This window comes from Glycine soja, chromosome 9 (genome assembly GCF_004193775.1).
Source record: "Glycine soja cultivar W05 chromosome 9, ASM419377v2, whole genome shotgun sequence".
In the NCBI taxonomy this organism is placed as follows: Eukaryota; Viridiplantae; Streptophyta; class Magnoliopsida; order Fabales; family Fabaceae; genus Glycine; species Glycine soja.
In genome coordinates, this window is record NC_041010.1 from 45,503,475 (window position 1) to 45,523,495 (window position 20,021).

Consider the following 20,021-nt stretch of genomic DNA (forward strand, 5'->3'; position numbering starts at 1 on the left):
AACATCCAAAGCATCAAGGAGTCAAAACAATTTATGAACACATCATCAACATCTAAATCAAACAAGAAGACACGTTGAATTAAAAGATGAATCAAAAGTGATAGAATTCTCACAAGGTACACTCTTAAACTCTCAAGTGTTTAGGTTTGTGTCTACACTTGATTACTACATGCAAACTAGCACTACCAAAATTTGACAAGCCTCTAATTTCCACCACTTGATACACATGCAATTAAAGATCAAAAGGACTTTATTAGAATTATAATAATGGGGTTAAGGTGTAGGTGGGATATAAGAAATGATACTAAGCTATAAAACCAAAGAGAATAGAGGAACAATCAGGAATGAATCAAAATAAGCATGCAAATTGTTAGGAATGCAGTGAAGCTGGTTTCGAGGACCAGTACCTCCAGCAACTTAGACAAGGAAGAAGAGAAGAGAAGGGAAAGTGAAGGTAAATTTGGTAATTTCATTCATGCTCTTGCTTGTTATTTACATCTGTATTTATAAACTTCCTAGTAACAGAAAGATTCTAGGAATATTTGTCTATAACCGAATTTGTCCACATTGTCTCCTATGAGCAGACAAATATCAAGCAAGAGAATTCCCTAAGATAGCCTCTGTTGGCCTCACCCCTTCTTCCTCAAACGTAGTCGTTGAGGTAAGAAGGTTTTGCAATTCTCCTTTTGGACTTAGCTTCTTCCTGCACCCCCTCCTTTGCTTTTGTGACCCCTGCCCCTGCCTCTGTTTTCGTATCACAAATCTATCGCAAAACAACAATCCAATACAAGTCCACTTTCTCTTTTCAACTTTTCCTTCCTTTTCAATCCACTTCTCTTGCACTGCCACAACCTTTAACTGCATTTTTTTTTTCTTTTTCTTTTCGAAGAATAATGCCACTTTGCCAAGTAACTCAGCAATAATTGCAACATAACGTTTGTGCATATAAAAAAATCAAAGCATCCAAACTTTGTGTCATACCCCCACACTTATTTAAAAATCCATTCCGAAAATGATTCCAAAGCTCCTCCAATCCCTAAGGTTAGGGTGAATCATGCATGGTTTTTCAGTTCAAGAGCTTGTAATGGGCTACACAATAAAGAAAATTATATGTAGGCTCAAGGGGGTAAACAATGGATGCAAGGTAAGTTAGTTTGGCTAGTAGCTTAAAAACAAAGAAGGCCTTAATCATATATATCAATAAGGCATGTGAATCTAGAGGCTTCAAAAAGAGTCAAGGCAAAACCTAGAGTAACTAGCAAAAATGAGTGAAATCATACAAGAAAGGAAGAGAATGGCATGATGCAATCCATCCATCCAGTAAGGCTCAAAATCTCACAAAGGGATAATTCTACCACAAATGATTCATGATTTAATTTTCAACGTCTACTTATTCCACTAGAGATGGAAGAATGCCTTCATATCAAGTTATGTAACCTTTAAACTAAGAATACAATTTATACAAATTTAGAAATTCAATGAAGAGCAAGCAAGAACATACTATATTTTTTTGTAAAAAAACAGCAAATAAAAAAAATGCTGTAAAAAAGTAAAATCGCAGAAAATTAGCATATAGCAAAATAAAATCTGACAACAATTTAAATACAACAAATTAATAGCAACCTACAATAACCAAGTATCTTGGTCTTGGGGATTCATTGTCTAGAGTATTTTTTTTAAGATTGGGAATTTTCTCCTCTCTTGCACACTCTTAGACTTGGTGACAATTACGATGTCAAATCTATACATGCAGAGTGGTTGGAAAGTCTCTATTCCTTAACACTTCTTAAGTTGACTTCTTTTAATAATCTTGGCTCCTCTCATCACCTACTACAAACGATCAACAAACTTATTTCAAACATGAGAGAGTTAAGGCTAGTTGATTCCTCTCTTTCAGATACCCATATGCAATCTGTGTTTTCAAACTTTAACCTTCAGGAGTTTTTTCTTTATAATAATAGAATTATTTTGTCATTCCCTCCCTATCTAAACTTTCCTTCTCTTGTTTCCCATTACATTTCCTATAATAATATGTTATCATTAGTATTTCAAGGCTGTCTCAACATCAGCTCAAAACTTCAGTATCTTGATTTAACACATTGTAGTCTAATGGATGGAAGTTTCTTTATGTCATCAACTTCCATTATGAATTCTTTATCTTTTATTGTTTCCCATATTACTAACATGCTACCTAAAAGCATTGGCTTGCTATCTGAGTTGAACATATTGTCCTTGGAGGGAATTGTTTTGGAGGGTGATGTCCTTGAATCACATCTTTCTAATTTTTCCAAATTGGAAACCTTACAACTATCACAAAATTATTGTCTGTAAAATTTGCCCCTAGCTGGGTTCCTATTTTCCAATTAGACTTCTTGAGACCAAGATCTTGCAAGTTGGGCTCGACTTTTCCTAGTTAGCATCAGACTCAAAGTTTTCTACTTAGACTAGATATCTCTGATAGTGAGCTTAATGATTCTGTACTAGAATGGTTTTGGAACAACTTGTTCAATATGGAAATGCTGAATATGTCTCAAAATAATCTGATTAATGATATTCCAGATATATCAGCGAAGCTTTTACGCAGACCTATCTTTATTCTGAATTCGAATCAATTTAAGGGTAAAAATTGCCATCTCGTTTGGTACAAGCTTGGCAGTTGATACTCTCAGACAATAAATTTTCAGATTTGTTTTCAACTCTTATGTGACCAAAGAACAATTGTAAATTTGGGCACTTTAGATTTACCAAACAATCAAATAAAGGGGCAAGTATATTATTTTTCTTCTTCATCTTAGGAAATATTACAAGTTCATTCTACAAGCTTATTTTGACAATTGTATACTTTAGTGTCTCCTCTCATATATAGAAATGACAAGCATCATGTTCATTGTATTGTTTTTATTTTTTTTTATTTTCACATAACACAAGCCAATCAGATACTTCTTCTTGGTGATGCACTTGATACGTCGAGTAAATTCTCCTCTCAACTTACTTCTTTTCCTTCTGAACCATCATTAAAATATTTAGCTATTATTAGTACTAATGTCCCTAATAAGGATTTTGTTGTTTGGATTGTCAACCGTTACAATCCAATCAAGAATACCGATAATGTTACGAATAGCACAGAAGGCCCATGCGTGACCGTACGTGAAGGGAAGGAGCGCACTATTAGGATCGTATGGTAGCTTCTAGAATAGGGAATATTTTGCCTTGCTGCTAGTGATGTATTCTGCTTTTGTGTAATTCCGTTGGTGTTGTGGGGACCATGTCCCCTATCCTTATAGCTATAAATATACATCATGTAATAAGCGCGCTTATCATCAGGAAAATATCAAAGAAAGCTCTTCCCTTAGTTTTCTCTCCTCTCTCCCTCACTCTCTCGGAGGTGCTGGACCTCGAATCCAGTAGGCTTACGAGCCTAATAGATAAGGTGTTTCTGTTCTCTTTTCTGTTCATTAGGTACTTTTAATTACATTTTATTCAGCTAGACAATTGATTGTATCTCACGTTTTATTTTCACGTATATAATAATAATAATTTTTTAAAATAAATTATCCTTACTAAGACAGGATCCTGGATTTGCCACTGTTTGATGAAGGTACCATTTGGAGAGAGATAGAGTTTAATGGAGGTGGCTCATAGCTAGGTATTGTGTTGGTTGCTGGTTTGAGGGCGTGGTGATGGTTTTATTTAGTATTTTAATAGCAGTGAAGGGTCTAGGCTGGTTCATGGTTATGGCTATAGCTGCAAGACTATTAATGAGTGAAGGATGGAGAGTAAGAAAAAGGGAGGGTGATGATGGAGGAAGAGAAGGAGAGAGGGTGGTGATCGGGGTATATGTGCTCTTTAATTTATTGAGAGGAATGTGTTTATATAGAGAGAAAAAGAGATAGTGAATGAGAGGGCACCTTTGTGTGAGAATTAGTGATCAGTTGAGCTTTGTTACGTGTGTGCGCACTCCCTCCGGTGTCAAATATTACTATTTTCTCACTTAAATATAAGATTTTTTTTAATTTTATTTATTTATTTTTATAAGATTCTTTTTAAATTATTTTTTGCATTAATGATTTTTTTGGTTTAAAATACTTGATTATTTTATAATAAATATTATGAATTAAAAAGATAAATATATTACGTGTATATTAATATATATACTATATGATCTAGGTAAGGTACTTTAAGGACATTTATTTAAAAATTAAAAAATAAATTCTAATGTATAAATCTAAAGAGAGCACCAAAAAATAATAAGAAATGTAATTTTATATTTTTCAATAAAAAAATTATACTTTTAATTCTTTAACTTTGGACGCTTGTTTTGCATTTGTCATTCTATATTGCTTCTTCGAATGATTAGTGTGTGATTGTATGGAGAGGAGCATGTGATTCTATTCTTTTGTGTGTGCTCCCGATCGAACCACCGCGTCCAGTCAATTCTCTTGACATAATCAGTTATCAGTGACAAGTAACAAATGGTTTCTTTCAATTTTTCAGTGTTGACTCTAATTCAACCAATGCAGCGTAGCACCGTCAAGGCAAGGAGGGTATATATTTGTCACAACAAAAAAGATTACCAACTATTCAAAGAGATAATGAAAGTTTTGTTTTTGATAAATCTCAGAAGCTGTTGAAAGCAAACTTTAATTTAATTTAATACTAGTAACGTTTAGTCTTATGTTACATTTTTTTTTACAATAGTCTTATGTTACATGACACTGACATACATACTCCTATATAGTATTATAATGATAATGATGTCATTTGTAGATGCAAAATATTGTAGTAATAGCTGGCTTAAACGTACAATTTAAATAAATACATTATTTAAAACAATTTATCTAGTGTATATAAAGATAAATTTGATTTTATATGTTATATCAATCATTAAAAGAATTTACGATTTACAATTAACCAGAACCCACCAATTGTTTTAGAAAATTCAGCGTCACTTCATTCTAGTAAAGACAAACTTCACTTGACCAATGATGAATGCTGCTTCATGTAACTTTTTTGTTGTTGTTGAATAATATAGACTTCATGTTACTCTGACCCTACCAGCGCAACGTGTTGATATTCGAGCTGTTCATCAGAGCGTAGGGTCCTTAACTTATATATACCATCATGCATATGTGTTTTGAAGAAAAAAGGTTATATATATGATGATACGAACTTCATACTCACATACCCTTTTTTTCACACAAATATAAAATTCGTTAATATTCCAGTTAATTCATTCCCCACTTAATTAACATATATATAGCACTCTTTCCCCAGTCCACTTAACAAATATATAGCACTCAATCACAAAAACAAGCTTTCACCGTTATACACACCCACACACACAAGGACACAGACTCTTTTTTCCATTTTCGATCAACAATTCACGACCTTTTCTACGCAGAATTTTGAATATCTAACAAGTAACTAGTATAGTGATTACTTCTTTCACGCATCAATTAACTATAGCCAGTAAATTAAGTCATAGCCTTTACGTAAGCCATTTTGATGAGACGCTCTTTCACTTTCATAGTTATGGAAACTTAATTAAGGGCCCACCTAAGGCAGCACTTTTGATTTTGAGAGTGTGTATCAATAGATTACCAAACAATTAAAAAGAAGGAACACTAATTATGCCGGATGGATGATTTAGATGATTGCCCCTACGCCCCTTTTGTCATTTACAGGAAGAGTCAATATCACATATAATTTTTTTTCTTGTATGGAAGTTGATATTTTGTGGAAATTAAAGAGTGTTGCTGGTGGAGTGATGGTTAAATAGTCACAGGGTTTTACCAGAAAAAACAATTATGCATTTTGATCAAATTCCTTATGTTTTGGTATTTAAAGCTGGAATAGAAATTAAGGTGGAGAATTGTGTGGTGTACGTGCAATCATGCACATGGTGCATCTGAAGACAAATCTTTGTGTTTACTTTAGAGGGGGGGTATTTTGATAGACAAAGGCAGATGCAAGAAATACTTCTTCACACACGTCTTGGTCTTGGCTGAAGGAAATTAAAACTACTGCACAATTGGAAGAGGAATAAATAATTAATGGCGTGTTGTGTGGACAGTGGAGCTAGACCATGGAAGAGGTGTTGGTATATATTTATAGCCACAACAACCCAATGGTGAGGAAGACCTAAAATAAATTTAAAGAGAAAATATTTTACTTTAAAAGGAAAACCTATATGTTAAACTTTTATGTCAATATATGTGATTTTTTTACTTTATAAAAATCAATAACAAATATATTTTATTTTTTTGCTAGGAAGTCTGAAGTATAGACTTTATTTACTATCCTTAGACCGACCTTGTTAGCTAGTGCGATATGATGTGACTTCTTTAGAAGGTAGCTAGCTGAGATCATTAATATTTTATATGATCTGCACATCACCTTCCTAGCTACTGTACAATAACCATACTTTTATGCATAGCAAGGCAATATCAGCTTTTTTTGGTGCCAAGTAAGATGAGGAAAAAGAGGAATTAAGCAGAAGACAATGCCAGATTGTGAGGGTAGGAATAAGGAATCTAGGATGATATATAGGATTACGTAACGAAACTTACAAGAAATTTCATGTTCATTTATATAATATTTGATTTTAGATTACTTTCTCCCAGTCCAGCTCGTGCCTTTTTCTTCAAGTCATCAAATGCTTTCCACTTTCCAAATCTAAACCTTGCGAACTCTCATATAATTTCATGTGATAATTTTTTGTTTACCTTATGATAAATTAATAGCCAAGTATATATGTTGCTATCGATCACTCCCTGAAAAATCTCAAAATTTTCCTCTTCAAATCTTTATATCTCATATTTTATAAAACCCTTCAATTTATCAAAAAAAATTATGAAAATTCTAACTTTTAAATATTTAAATATTCAATGCATAAAAAAATAGTGGTGCTGGTGCAACTTGCCCTTATTCTGGTAAAGCATTGTAGCACAGCAGCTACAGCTAGCTTAGCTATAACAAGCTAAATGTTGAGCAACTTTGGTGCAATAATTTTGGCTCTTGGATCCCACCACAAACCCCTTTCTCTCATATTTCAACACTTTATAACAGGTCACGGTACTGCTAGTTTTTCTGATCTATCCACGTAGCATGCATTCATGATCAACTCTATTTCAAAACAGCATTATTCATTTTTGAAACCGTCCCCGCTAGCCATTATTTAACATACTCCTTAACAGTTAACATTAACGTTAATTATTAGAGAGAAAATAATTCCTCCATTTTACTGCTTTCTTCAAGAAGTGCGTTAACCAACGGGGAATTTGCATTTGCTTCCCTATATATACGATACACTCTCATACCATTGCTTCCCTCATAATCTCATTTCATTCTACATCTCACTTTTTTTTCTTTTTTAATGTTTTCCTAAAGTACCCTCTTCTCTTTTTAATATTTTCCTACACAACACCCCTCATTAAATGAGGGTTGTGTGGTCAGTTAATACCTTGACGCACTACACACACCAACGTTTTCCCAATATATAAGAGGACCTCTCTTCTTTCATCATCACAACATAGCCGCTGCATCTAAACCTACTCGGTCTCACCACCCTCCGTTTTTCAAACTCTCCATCCTTTTCACTCATTAATAAACCATGATAGGTCCCTTTGGTCCACCATGAACATCAAGCAGAAGAATTGAACTATCTCGCAGCTGGCCATAACCATGAACAAGCCTAGAGCCTTCATGCATGGCAAAATACTAGTTAACAGTTACATACACAAGAAGTGTATATTAGACCACTGTAAATCAGCTTACTAAACATATATATCTCTGGCAATCATTCACTTGGAAATCTAATAATCACTTCCTTGTATGTAACTGTTAATGCTTGTGATGATGCCAGAAACAAAAGAGATGCTGACAAGCAGTCAACAGCACGTAATGTCGATTCTAGGTAACTATGCTTTATTATATATTTTTAATTTTTTCTTCTTTTGGTTGTACTGTGAATTATTGAAATGAATATATATATATATAAAGTAGATGGTGCTACGTCAGGATTACCTTTGAGATACCTAGAAACTCTCTCCAAAGGACACCTCCGTCAAGTAGTAGTGATGGATTCAGCACAAGAGTCAGTGAGGATAATTTATTTTTATAAAATAATTATTATTATTATTATTATCATGCATATGAAAAGGAAACGTGAAACATAATCAATTGTACAATAAAATAATTGCCGCTAAAACCTTTAATGGTAATTCATATTGCCGCTAAAAGAAAAATCAATTGCTACCGAATGTCATTGGAGTAGTGTGTTTGATAACATTTAAAAGACCCAAAGAACAAAATTTGACAAAAGGTTGAAAAAAATGAGGGACAAAAGGATAAAAACACTGGAAATGAACTTGTATTTTTTTTTTCCTGAAATCAATTATATGACCCATTAGCATGCTATTAGTAACAAACCATGGTAAATATAACATACAATTGGGAATTAGCTAATAAACATACAACTAATCCCTATGATCGCTTAAATATTTTTAACAAAACTGTAATATACCAGGAGCCATGGCATGGACAAGCATCAAGGGACCAAAAAATAGGCTAAGTAGAAAGAAAGTGAGAGAGTTTCTCATTTCTATAACCAAATTAATGAAACCAAGATTTTATCTTGTTGGTATTCTACCTTCTTTTAATTACCACATAATTGAATCTCTGTTGTCATTTTGGCAATGTTAGGTCTCTCTTTCTCACTCTCTGCAGTCTAGAAGGTTTTCACTCTATTAAAAAATGGAAAAACCAAATTGCAAGCTTTGCAAAGTTTCTATTCTTGTTGGCTTCTCTGTTTTTTTAGTGGAGAAGGAAGTGGCAAGCTAGTAGTACCCTGTTCGCAAGGGCTGACTGGCCTTTTATCAAATTTGAAAGCAAAACTAACTCGTAATGTAGCAAATGTTTGTAGCCCCTATTAAAGATAAAACAAGTAATCAGTATTCACTACTCATAATGCTAAGTGATTGGTTCATAGCACTCTGTTGTTGCAAAAAGCTTCCTCTTAATTCTACTATTTGATTAACAGAAAGAATCAGAAAAAAAATTACAATTAAACTAAATTAAACATGACTTATAAACAGAAGAGATATGGCTAATTTCTTAACATAACCTCTTAAATAATTTCTAGATCCATGTAATAAAATTGTAGAATTAATTTTAAAATGCTTATAAGTTTTCCAAAAATCTAGTGTTTGGGACCCAGCTGGGAACCAATTTTTCCCCTCCAGTCTATGAAAGCGAAGCTAAACAAACCGGCCGTATCATGGAGTAATATATGTCAAAATAAAGAAAGAGTTAACAAAATTAAATTGAATGATGTCAGAAAGATGTCATTTGAATTATATATCTATTGTAAAAAAATGGTCCCTCCTGGTTAAATTAATACACAAGAGAGACTGATGGAGATTGTCTTGTAGATCTTGAAAAAGCAACTCAAGGCAGAATTGGATTGCATCAGAGACAACAATTATGAAATAATAATACTAGACTTGCATTACACCACATCTAGTACTATTTGCTCCTTTTCTTTCTTCAAATGATTTCCATTTCCCAACTACAACCTTGACTTCTTCAATTGGGGGCTGGGGGCCAACGTAACTAATAATGTGAGAATATATCTTTCAAAAGCAGAACAGTCTATATTAATTAGCGTGGACACAAAATAAAATGTAACTTTTCAGGTAACATAAGATACGATTTTTCATCAATATATATATTCTCCTTAGCTAGGGTAAGTATGGGGGGGGGACCATGCAAATGAGGAAAGACATGTTGAAAATAATATCTTCAAGGAAGCCGTGTTCAGTGGTCTAGTTTATTTTTAACTTCTAAGATAATGAAAATTAAAATGTACTACTAGTAAGAGATATGTCATAAAGCATCTTAGTATATATAGTAAGGCACCTCGAGGAACTTGCTGGTTCTTGAATCAGTATTATCTTAATTAACATGACGTGGATGAGTGAAATGGTAAGTGAGTGGTGATAAAGTGGCCACAAACAAGGTAATTTTGGGGAAAAGAATAAAGTGTCTGCCTAATGCATGGAAATATCACTTCATATACATATGTCTAAAGGTAGTAGCGGAATTTAAGTATCGATCGTTTGAAAAGATAATGAGGATCAGATAATACAAATTTATATAAATTGAAATTTTACACATATAGTTAATCATGTGTGATCAATATTGATCACAATAATAATTTTATACAATCATATTTATTTATCATTGATCATTTATAAAATAAAATTAACTTCTTTTTTTGCAGAATCATAAGATGGACATAATTGGGTTTACATTGATCAGTGTAACGAACTTTTTCCCATTCTTCTCACACACTCCCCGGCCACTAATTACTCGCATGCACTGCAATTTCACACACAAATAACTAAACAAAACTCACACATTCTGTCTCTCATTACATGCACATGCCATACCAATCAAATATTTCTCTCTGTCACCGCAACTACCGTGACCTCACCTAACACTCACCAACAATTCTCTCTAACCTCTATCACACACACAATACCTGTCTCTCTCTACTCTGGCCATAGCCTGCACACCTCATCCCTTCTCTTTTTAAAAACTCATTCATCACCTCATAACTCAAGTTGTTCAACCGAAGTGGGCAAGATGATAAGGGTACCCAATATCACAAAGAGTTTCTTCCCACCAATTGTCAAGCCAAAGTGCAAGAAACTAAGAATATCCACATTGGGGAATAAGTTACTCGGGTTATCACCTTCCAGAATCAAGGAACCTATTAAAACCAAGTAGAGCTAGTTCCGTGTATATTAACCTGATATTATTAGCCTTCCTGTCTTTCCAAATGCAAGCTCATCTACATCAGAACCTATCTTGATATAACTGTTAGCTTCTGAAAATCACATCTAAATCGTGGAACCAAACGTGCATGCTAATACTAGCTTCTATCCAAACGTGGATTTTCACGTCAAATGACCTTGGCATCGTGTGTCCAAACACGCGAACATGCTGACTATCTCACGCCAAAATTTCTTCCTTTCATATACATGCACCCAAAAAAATTGGGTGTAATTTTTACATTTTCCTTACAAATGATGCACTATTTCCATGAGAGAGGTGTAGGTCCCGGTTATTCCCATTGCTATAGGTGCTATTATTATTATCACCATGGCTACTATCTCACACCCAAATTTTCTCTAAGTGCCTGAAATCTTCAAGTAACGAAGGCATGGAAACATAATAGAAGCTGTAACACTTAGAAACGCTCAAGAAAGGGACATGAGATACCCAAAGAAAGGAACAACAAGGGCAACAGTAGTAGTTCTGATTACTAAGACAGTACTAATCAGGATTCTGGTCGCTCTATTCCTGTAAGTCCTTGGAAGCAAGTCTTTCAAAGCATTGGTAATAGGTGTTACCATCAAAGCAAACTTGGATATGGGATTGACCAAGGTAGTACATATTGCTATTTTCGGGCTTACTTTATTTATTTTCAGGTTTAATGTGACCTGTGATTCAACCTTGGGACCAAACATTAGGCAACAAATTATAGCCATGGATGCATAACCAGCAGTGCTTAAGAGAAAGCTAACAAGTAGTACCTGCAATGTTAACGAAAATAAAATTCTTTAGAGATCAGAGAAAGTAAGAAAGTAAAGCTACGTTTACACTACATAAATAGAATTGAATTTGCCACTTTAATTCAAATCATTTCAGAGGAGCTAAATTCTAGAGAGATTAAGAGTGTGTTTGGATACAATTTACGTTGAGCGTATCAACTTAACTGTCTTTCCATCACGATAAAACAAATACCTGTTTCTCAGTTTGGTGCATTAGAACGTGTGTCTTTTCGTTTGACAAACTTATAACTACAATCCAAACACACACTAAAAGCAAAACACATCACATCCAGAATATATAAAACAGTAAAGCACTTCCATTAGAGAATTGGTGTTTGTTTCTCATGGAATTGTACAAGCTGGGGAACACAGGATGTGCACAATAGCAAAAGGCATATAAGCTAACAGCTGTGGGGTTTCCCTTCCAATTAACAAGAGTTCCCTTTTGATGAAACCCAACTCCATCAAATGTTGCAGTCCATGATATTGACAGAATAATGATAGCAGAAGCAAATACCCTACTTGCAGATACATAAGAAAGTATCCTCAAGTTGTCCAAGACAAGGGCAACCAATATCACAAACAGTTTCTTCCCACCAATTGCTAAGCCAGCTGTATGAATCTCCACAGTGGGAAATAAGTTACTCAAGTTATCACCTTCGAGAATCAAGAACCCTACCGAAACCAAGAAGAGCTCCGTGTATATTAACCCTGATATTATTAGCCTTCCCGTCTTTCCAAACGCAAGTTCGCCCATATCAGGGTAGGTTCTGATATTCGAATCCTTATCCATTCATCTTTTAATCAACACGCCTGTGTAAAATGTCGCGGCAGCAATAGCAAACAAAAGAGCCAAGCTTAACCAGCCCCCAGATGCAAGAGTGTACGGAACTGAGAGTATCCCAACACATGAAAACCAAATCCACACACACAAAACATAAGCATTTTTATTTTTTTACATAAAACAGCATCATTAAACATAGATTTCTCATTGATAAGTAAAGGAAGTGAATGGGTAATAGATAATGAAACCTGATACTGCATTGATTCCGTTAAAGCAGGTGTGAAAGAAGGATGCAGTATTTTCGGTAGAAGGATGAGACAATGGCTCTCTCCTCATCTATGGAATGCACCATATTAGTATCGAGAGCTAACTGATACTAGCCAGGGTTTTAACTATATACAGATAAAAAAAAAAAAATACAAACTGCTTGAACATCACGATTCTGCCTCAAGGGCTACAAATAACCTAGTTAAAGGTGAGCATCCACTTGGCAACATCTCATCATCTTGGGAATATGCAGGGAATTGGACGGTGGAGGATTAGGAGAGGGAATTTTGTTGGAAAAGGAGAATTGAATGTGGGGTTGGTGAGAGTTAAAGAATGGAAATTAGCAAAGTTTAATTTAATTATTGTACTACGTTTTTGTGTTTTTGGTACAGTACGTGGGAACTAAAACAAAAGTCTTGCATTCCAAATCTTGAACCAGCGAGCTAAGATTTCTGCCACAGCATTAATTATTATCTCTACATGAGCCTAGAAGCTAATATTCTGGTCGTCCCAAGATTGAAGAATTTGGACTAACTACATGCAGTCTAACTCGCCAATTAACAACGAATCTGTGTAACCACGTTCCATTCTTGCCGCAAGAAATTCCGCTATAAAGGATCTCCTTCCCCCATTGACCCCACCTACCTCACTCATCCCTTTTTACTCCTCCTACTCTTATGTTATATCACTCACATTTGTAAATTGTAAATATAAAATATGTAGTAGGGTTTTTGTTTTTATGGACAAAAAAAATTCTTGGGTGGATACACACCCAACAAGTAACAACTCATAAAAATATTATAACTAGTAAAAAAAGGTATTCATCTTTTTTTAGAATTATTTTGATTCCTTCTAATTAAGAGTATGATATAATTAGTTTTTTTTAATAAGAATTTGATCTTAAGATATATGAAAAATATGTGGAGAAATTCTTGAGTGGGCAAAAATTCAACATTAAATATTAATATTAAATGCATACAGTCACTGCTTAATACTCTATATATCATAACATGTATAATGTAAAAAGAAAAAATAAATTCTAAATTTTTTAATATAATATTAATAAATTCTAAATTGTTTAATATGCTTCAGTTTGTTAACTCATATTTAAGAACAAATGTTTAGACCATCTTATCCGGTAAATAAAAACAGCCAAGTTTATAGACTTAACACTAAAACTAACTCCCTTTAAAAAAAACTACAACTAGCTTCCTAAAAAATAGATAATTAATCCACCACGTTAACAACATAATCCTAAACATGGGTAACTGAATAACAACAATAGCAAAATCAAATAGATAAATAAATAGAAACATAAACCAAAATATTTGACTCACTTAACATAGTTTAAATTTGTGTTAAAAGTAATTAATTTATTATATGATCACATAGTGAACTTTGTAATTATTATGTGTCACTCAACATAGTTTAAATTTGTGTTGAAAGTAATTAATTAAAACTTGCACTTTCAAATAAATTTCAATTTAATTGGATTGATCAATTGATGAATTTTTTTTACATTTTTTTATTTTTATTATTTGAAATAAAATTAATTTCAATTTTAAGGGGAGCAACCATGGGCTTCAGCCCCGCACCCAACTCCCTTTCAAAACTAATAAATATATATTATGTAACTATATTGATATTACAATATAATATGCCAATATAACTATAATGTAGTAATATTTATTTTAGTAGCATGTAGAAGGACTCATAACGGGTAGTACTTAACATGCATATGTGTATACGTAGCTCTTCTTTCTCAAAATATAATATGCATTTTTATTTATTAAAATATTGTATTATGCAAAAGAAACTAACACATAACAGGCTACTTTTGGTTTGCTCTTCATTCCTATGATATTGTTTCTTCATTGTAATGTTTCAAAGCTTGAGACTTTTTTTTTCATTTTTAGATTTCACGTTACACTTATAAAAAAATCATTATTAGATATATAGTTAGATTTTAGTTATTTTAGTTTAATGTGCCCAAGCTTAGTAGTGTTCAACGACCATTTAATTTCCAGTAATCACTAATTATTTTTTTGCTATTTATTGTAACCTATGTGTGCTTATCTTTATCAGGAGAAGAACAATGTAAATTTATTTCTCTATCCACTATTTTTTACAAACTAATTACATTTATTAAGATTATATTAGTTTAAAAATTATTTTACATTTATTTTATATTTAGAATAATATATTGATGATTTGTTGTTGTTGTATGGTCTTATACTATTGTAGATGGTTGTTTAGTCTAAAAATCGGTTAGTACTTGTTTATATGGTGTTTAGTTTAGTCTTTTTTTTTTTAATTTAATTAATCCTTATTTTATATTTTTTCGGCTAGCCCTCCCTACAATTAACTTCTGGATCCCTGTCCCTAACAATATTAAAGATGGATACTAAATAAACTAATGATGATGAGGTTAATTTTATAAAATTGTTATTTCTTGTCATCTACTTCCTTTGAACTCATTAATACACAAAAATATAACTAATTTGACATTAATTAAGAAAGTTAGTTCTATAAAAAATAATAATGTTATTCCTAAAATATAATTGTTAAAAAAACATGAAAGGTTCATATAAGAAAAACCCTTTGAAACTTGCTCTATGATTGTAAGGCTGGAATGTGAATAAATTCAAGTATAGTAACTCAAATAATTAAGATAACTTAAACAATTCAAATAATAACTTAAATAATTAATGCAAATAGTAACTCAAACAATTAAAATTGTTTAACAACGCAAATGTAACTCATTTGAAGTTCTTTTATTTATTTTTTGGGAACACGTTGAAGTTTTTTTTTAAGTAACTAATAAATCAAAATAATACATCAAAGAGAAAGTAACAAATCAATATAGTACATGATGATTATTGAAGAAAATTTCATGCTATTGGCATATTAATCAAATAACAAGCGATTCTAAATTTATGAATAATTATAAATAGATTTCAAACTCTTAAATTTTATTACAACCCCCTCTTGTAATTAGCTGCAGCAGGAACCTTCGAGAATGTGGTTATCCTTATGTTTATGTGATGTATGATGCACAAATGTCATGTAGTGTCATTCTATCATTTCTATCTTTGGCCAACGCAAAGAAAAACGCAGAAAAGCAGTAAATAACGGTAATTTTTGCTGAAAAATAATAATGTAGGAGACTCGGTCTTCTTATCCGTTGCTTGTTCTAGATGATTTCATTCTAAGGCAAGCCTAAACTATAGCCAACAAAATCTTGTATGTTTCTGCAACCAATGAAACAACAAACGAAACTCGCTCAAAACAAACAAATAAGGAAGGGAAAAAAATAGAAACAAACAAAAACCACTTTTCTCCTTGTTTTCTTAATTTTTTCTTCTCTTGCAAGAGTTAAGCTTTTTCATGCAATTCTAACACCTGAAAGAAAGAAAAAAGGGTTCAAAGAAAATCTGCCAAAATAGGTAAAGGAAGCAAGGAACAGAATGGAGGAGGAGAGAGCAGTAGCTCATCCTCCTCTGATGAAAACTCTCCTAGGAAAGGCACAACAAAGATGGAGACACCATTAATGTTCAACAGTGATCTCAATTCCACGGGGACCACAGAGCTCCAATATGCTCCTGAGGGTCTAGTTGACACAAATGGAGGAGACTACACTGAAATGAGTGGCCTTGCAGATTTCAAAAATGTGTTCTCTGTGGAATCCGTAAAGCTCTGGACAATTGCTGCACCCATTGCCTTCAGCATACTATGCAATTATGCTGTCAATTCCTTCACAACTATCTTTGTAGGCCATCTTGGAGATTTAGAACTCTCTTCAGTTTCACTCTCTCTCTCTGTCGTTTCAAATTTCTCTTTTGGCTTCTTGGTTAGCTTCTAACTTCTATCAACTCTTGGATTTTTCCCCATGCTTTTTATATATACAGCAATATAGACTATTCATGCTTGGTTTTGCTTTTTTTTTTTTTTGCTTGATTTCTTGAATGGTATACGCCCATGAATACGTGACTTCCACTTGTTACTAGACAATAGACATATTCTAGTTGAATTATAGGAAAACCTTCCCAATTGACCAAAATTTTGACTTCAATTAGCAAATCAACCAAGGAAAATATTCAGCATATATACGCCCATTTTCTTTTCAGCTTATTTGTATAGACATGCACTTTTGAGGTCCAAAGTATTGTCACTTTCTGGGAACAAATTGTATATTTTAACCTCTTTTTGCTCATGTTTAAAAAATGGGGCATTGAATTTTTGCATCAAATTTGCAGCTTGGTATGGCAAGTGCACTAGAGACTTTATGTGGGCAAGCATTTGGTGCTGGACAAGTAGAAATGTTAGGGGTCTACATGCAACGTTCTTGGTTAATCTTATTGGGTGCATGCATCTGCCTCACACCAATTTACATTTATGCTGAGCCAATCTTGTTACTCCTTGGACAAGAACCTGAAATTGCAGAGTTAGCTGGTGTATTTACCATTCAATCCATCCCTCAGATGTTTTCTCTAGCCATCAATTTCCCCACCCAGAAGTTCTTGCAGGCACAAACCAAAGTGGGATTTCTTGCATGGGTTGGTTTTGGAGCCTTTATTTTTCACATTATACTTCTATGGATTTTACTTAAAGTGCTTGCATTGGGTACAACTGGTGCTGCTGTAGCCTATAGCACAACAGCTTGGGTTATTGCTTTGGCTCAAACAGCTTATGTGATTGGTTGGTGCAAAGATGGGTGGAGAGGCTTCTCGTGGTTGGCATTCAAGGATCTTTGGGCCTTTGTGAAATTGTCTGTTGCTTCAGCAGTCATGCTATGCTTAGAGGTTTGGTATTTTATGATCTTAATTGTGCTCACTGGACACCTTGACAATGCAGTTATTGCTGTTGGTTCTCTTTCAATATGGTATGATATCAAATCCAAACTACTAATACATTTCCCCCCTATCTTCTTAACGAACCTTGAATTGAAAACAAATCTAGGACTTAACAAGTTCTTTTCGCTTCGTTTTCTGTTTTCTAATATTTGTACGAGAAATAATGAAAACAATAAATATTATACATAAACTAATTTTAAACTTACACGGGAGAAGCTGATTCACTTTATTTTTTTATTTTTCTCTTGTAAGTACTTATTGATAAGTTTATCCAATTACGACTCCAGGACGACGTGGAACAATATTAATTATGTTATTTTCTCTTAAATAGTCTTGGTGCTGATTAGATTTTTGTTCTGCTTATCCTCTTTCAGCATGACTATCAATGGATTTGAAGGCATGTTATTTATAGGGATCAATGCAGCAATTAGGTAAATTCTTGATTTATGGCTGATTTTTTTCCCCATCTTAGTGTAAAGGTTATTTTACAACTTCTATAGGAATGATGTATTTTTATTTTTATTTTCACTTTCTCAGTGTGAGGGTTTCCAATGAGCTTGGATCAGGACACCCAAGAGCGGCAAAATATTCAGTCATTGTCACAATTATTGAGTCCCTCGTCATTGGGTTAATTTGTGCAGCCATTATTTTAATAACAAAAGATCATTTTGCCATCATTTTCACTGAGAGTAAAGAGATGATAAAAGCAGTTTCTAAATTAGCAGGCCTTCTTGGGTTAACCATGATTCTGAATAGTGTTCAGCCAGTTATATCAGGTAAGAGGATCTTAATAACTTCTATGATATAAGTTGAGTTGAGATTGCCTAGACTTGCTCTACTTTTTCAACGTTTAAAGCAACCTCTCTTATAAGAACGCAGTATATTTTTTAAAAAATAATTAGAGGGATTAGTATATATAATGTATAAGAGAGATCCGTGTAATGTTTTTCAAACAATTAAAGGAATTAATGTAAGTGTAGAAAAAATGGAAAAATTTTGTACAATCTCACAAAACTTCAGGAATATCAATATAATTTACTCTATAAATTATTACTATGTAATAAGCATAATTGTGAAATGTTTCTATATTCTTGCAGGTGTTGCTGTGGGAGGAGGGTGGCAGGCTTTGGTGGCTTACATCAATCTATTTTGTTATTACATCATGGGACTCCCTCTTGGCTTCCTTTTGGGTTACAAGTTGGGTTACAGAGTGGAGGTAAAGTACACCATTATCACTCAAACCAAAACTAACCAAAAGATATCAATTTTGTTTTCATTCTCCCTTGGGGTGAAGGGCATCTGTCATCCTGCTGAAATTTCATCAATAAGTTTAGAGTAAAATATCAATTAAATCCTGAAATTAGAATCACTGGCCCATTTGATCCAATCAAATCAAATTTATTTCTTGACTTTGGACATTACATAAAACTAATTAATAAATCATATACGTGACATTGTAAGTTTATTAATTTTTATAATAGTCTTTTTTTGATAGTTTCTGATTAGTTGTCGTTCTAAAAACTTTTACACTCGTAAAACATGTTTAATTGATTAAATCAAACTAATTTGATCCTTTACTTAGACCATTATCATTCAATTTAGTTTTTGGATTTAATGTACATTAATTAGTCAATTCGATTCTTATTATTAGTGACCAAATTAGGTTATGGTTGTCAACTTAAGGAACTAAATTGAGTGATTTTGTAATATTAGATACTAAATTGACTATGGGTTGTTTCAGGGTATTTGGGTTGGAATGATTTGTGGGACAATATTGCAAACGCTCATCTTGTTGTACATTGTCTATAAAACAAACTGGAACAAGGAGGTGAGAACCAGTGCTTTTCTGGGTAACCATGAAATTAATATTTCATCAACTAATATAATTGACTAAAAAATGAACAAATACAAGTATATATTGCATCTTCTTCTTTTCTTTCCTAATTAAGCTCAAATTTCAGGTTGAGCTAGCATCAAGTCGAATGCGGAAATGGACCGGACAAGAAATTGAAATTAATTTGTAAAATTAACGAAACTCAAACCCTTTTATAATTTTGTGTATATTTGTTATGTGACAAAGATGTTCATGTCTTAGCTATAGCAGAAGTTTCTTATGTTTTTGTTTGTTTTTCTAATGAAGGGCAAATTCTCAGCAACCAGTCACACATTAATCTCTTTCAAACCAAGAGATGGCTGCATAGAGATGGCTGAAGTGGACTTTATCTCTCTTAACGAATATTTTTTCATATATAGTCAGTGATCGATATGCTCAAGAAATTTAATCACCTGCAAATTTTGTTAGACTTTTTTGGTGGACCAGCTTTCTTTTCTTATGTGATAATTATCACAGTTTGTATTCTTATCTAAAATTTTTATAGGTTCTTTGAATACTCTTTTGTCATATTAATAATATAAATTAATTCATTAATTTGATACCTTTAATTTAATGCACCTTAGGTTACAAAATGGATAAATTATACTTTGCATCTTCTATATTTA

General features: G+C 33.0%; 1 protein-coding gene, 1 long non-coding RNA gene and 2 pseudogenes across 3 annotated transcripts; 2 read left to right on the forward strand and 2 right to left on the reverse strand.

Moving 5' to 3' along the window:
* Positions 1 to 3,177: 3,177 nt before the first annotated feature.
* Positions 3,178 to 4,830, forward strand: LOC114425212. Its single transcript, XR_003669203.1, has 2 exons — positions 3,178 to 3,459; positions 4,495 to 4,830. It is a non-coding gene; the product is annotated as an uncharacterized LOC114425212 (long non-coding RNA).
* A 2,290-nt stretch (positions 4,831 to 7,120) lies between these two features.
* On the forward strand, positions 7,121 to 19,815 carry LOC114425207 (protein DETOXIFICATION 34-like). Of its 2 annotated transcripts, none has more exons than XM_028392025.1 (8): positions 7,121 to 7,915; positions 16,926 to 17,551; positions 17,897 to 17,953; positions 18,060 to 18,298; positions 18,620 to 18,738; positions 19,264 to 19,350; positions 19,484 to 19,542; positions 19,663 to 19,815. In XM_028392025.1, the coding sequence occupies exons 2-8, from the start codon at positions 16,932 to 16,934 to the stop codon at positions 19,691 to 19,693; spliced, it is 1,212 nt and encodes a 403-aa protein (XP_028247826.1). In that variant the 5' UTR covers positions 7,121 to 7,915; positions 16,926 to 16,931; the 3' UTR covers positions 19,694 to 19,815. The 2 variants fall into 2 exon arrangements, with proteins under 2 accessions (XP_028247826.1, XP_028247825.1); XM_028392024.1 differs by lacking the exon at positions 7,121 to 7,915 and adding an exon at positions 14,862 to 16,519.
* LOC114425211 lies at positions 10,254 to 11,627 on the reverse strand (annotated as a pseudogene).
* LOC114368545 lies at positions 10,368 to 12,567 on the reverse strand (annotated as a pseudogene).
* Positions 19,816 to 20,021: the final 206 nt, after the last annotated feature.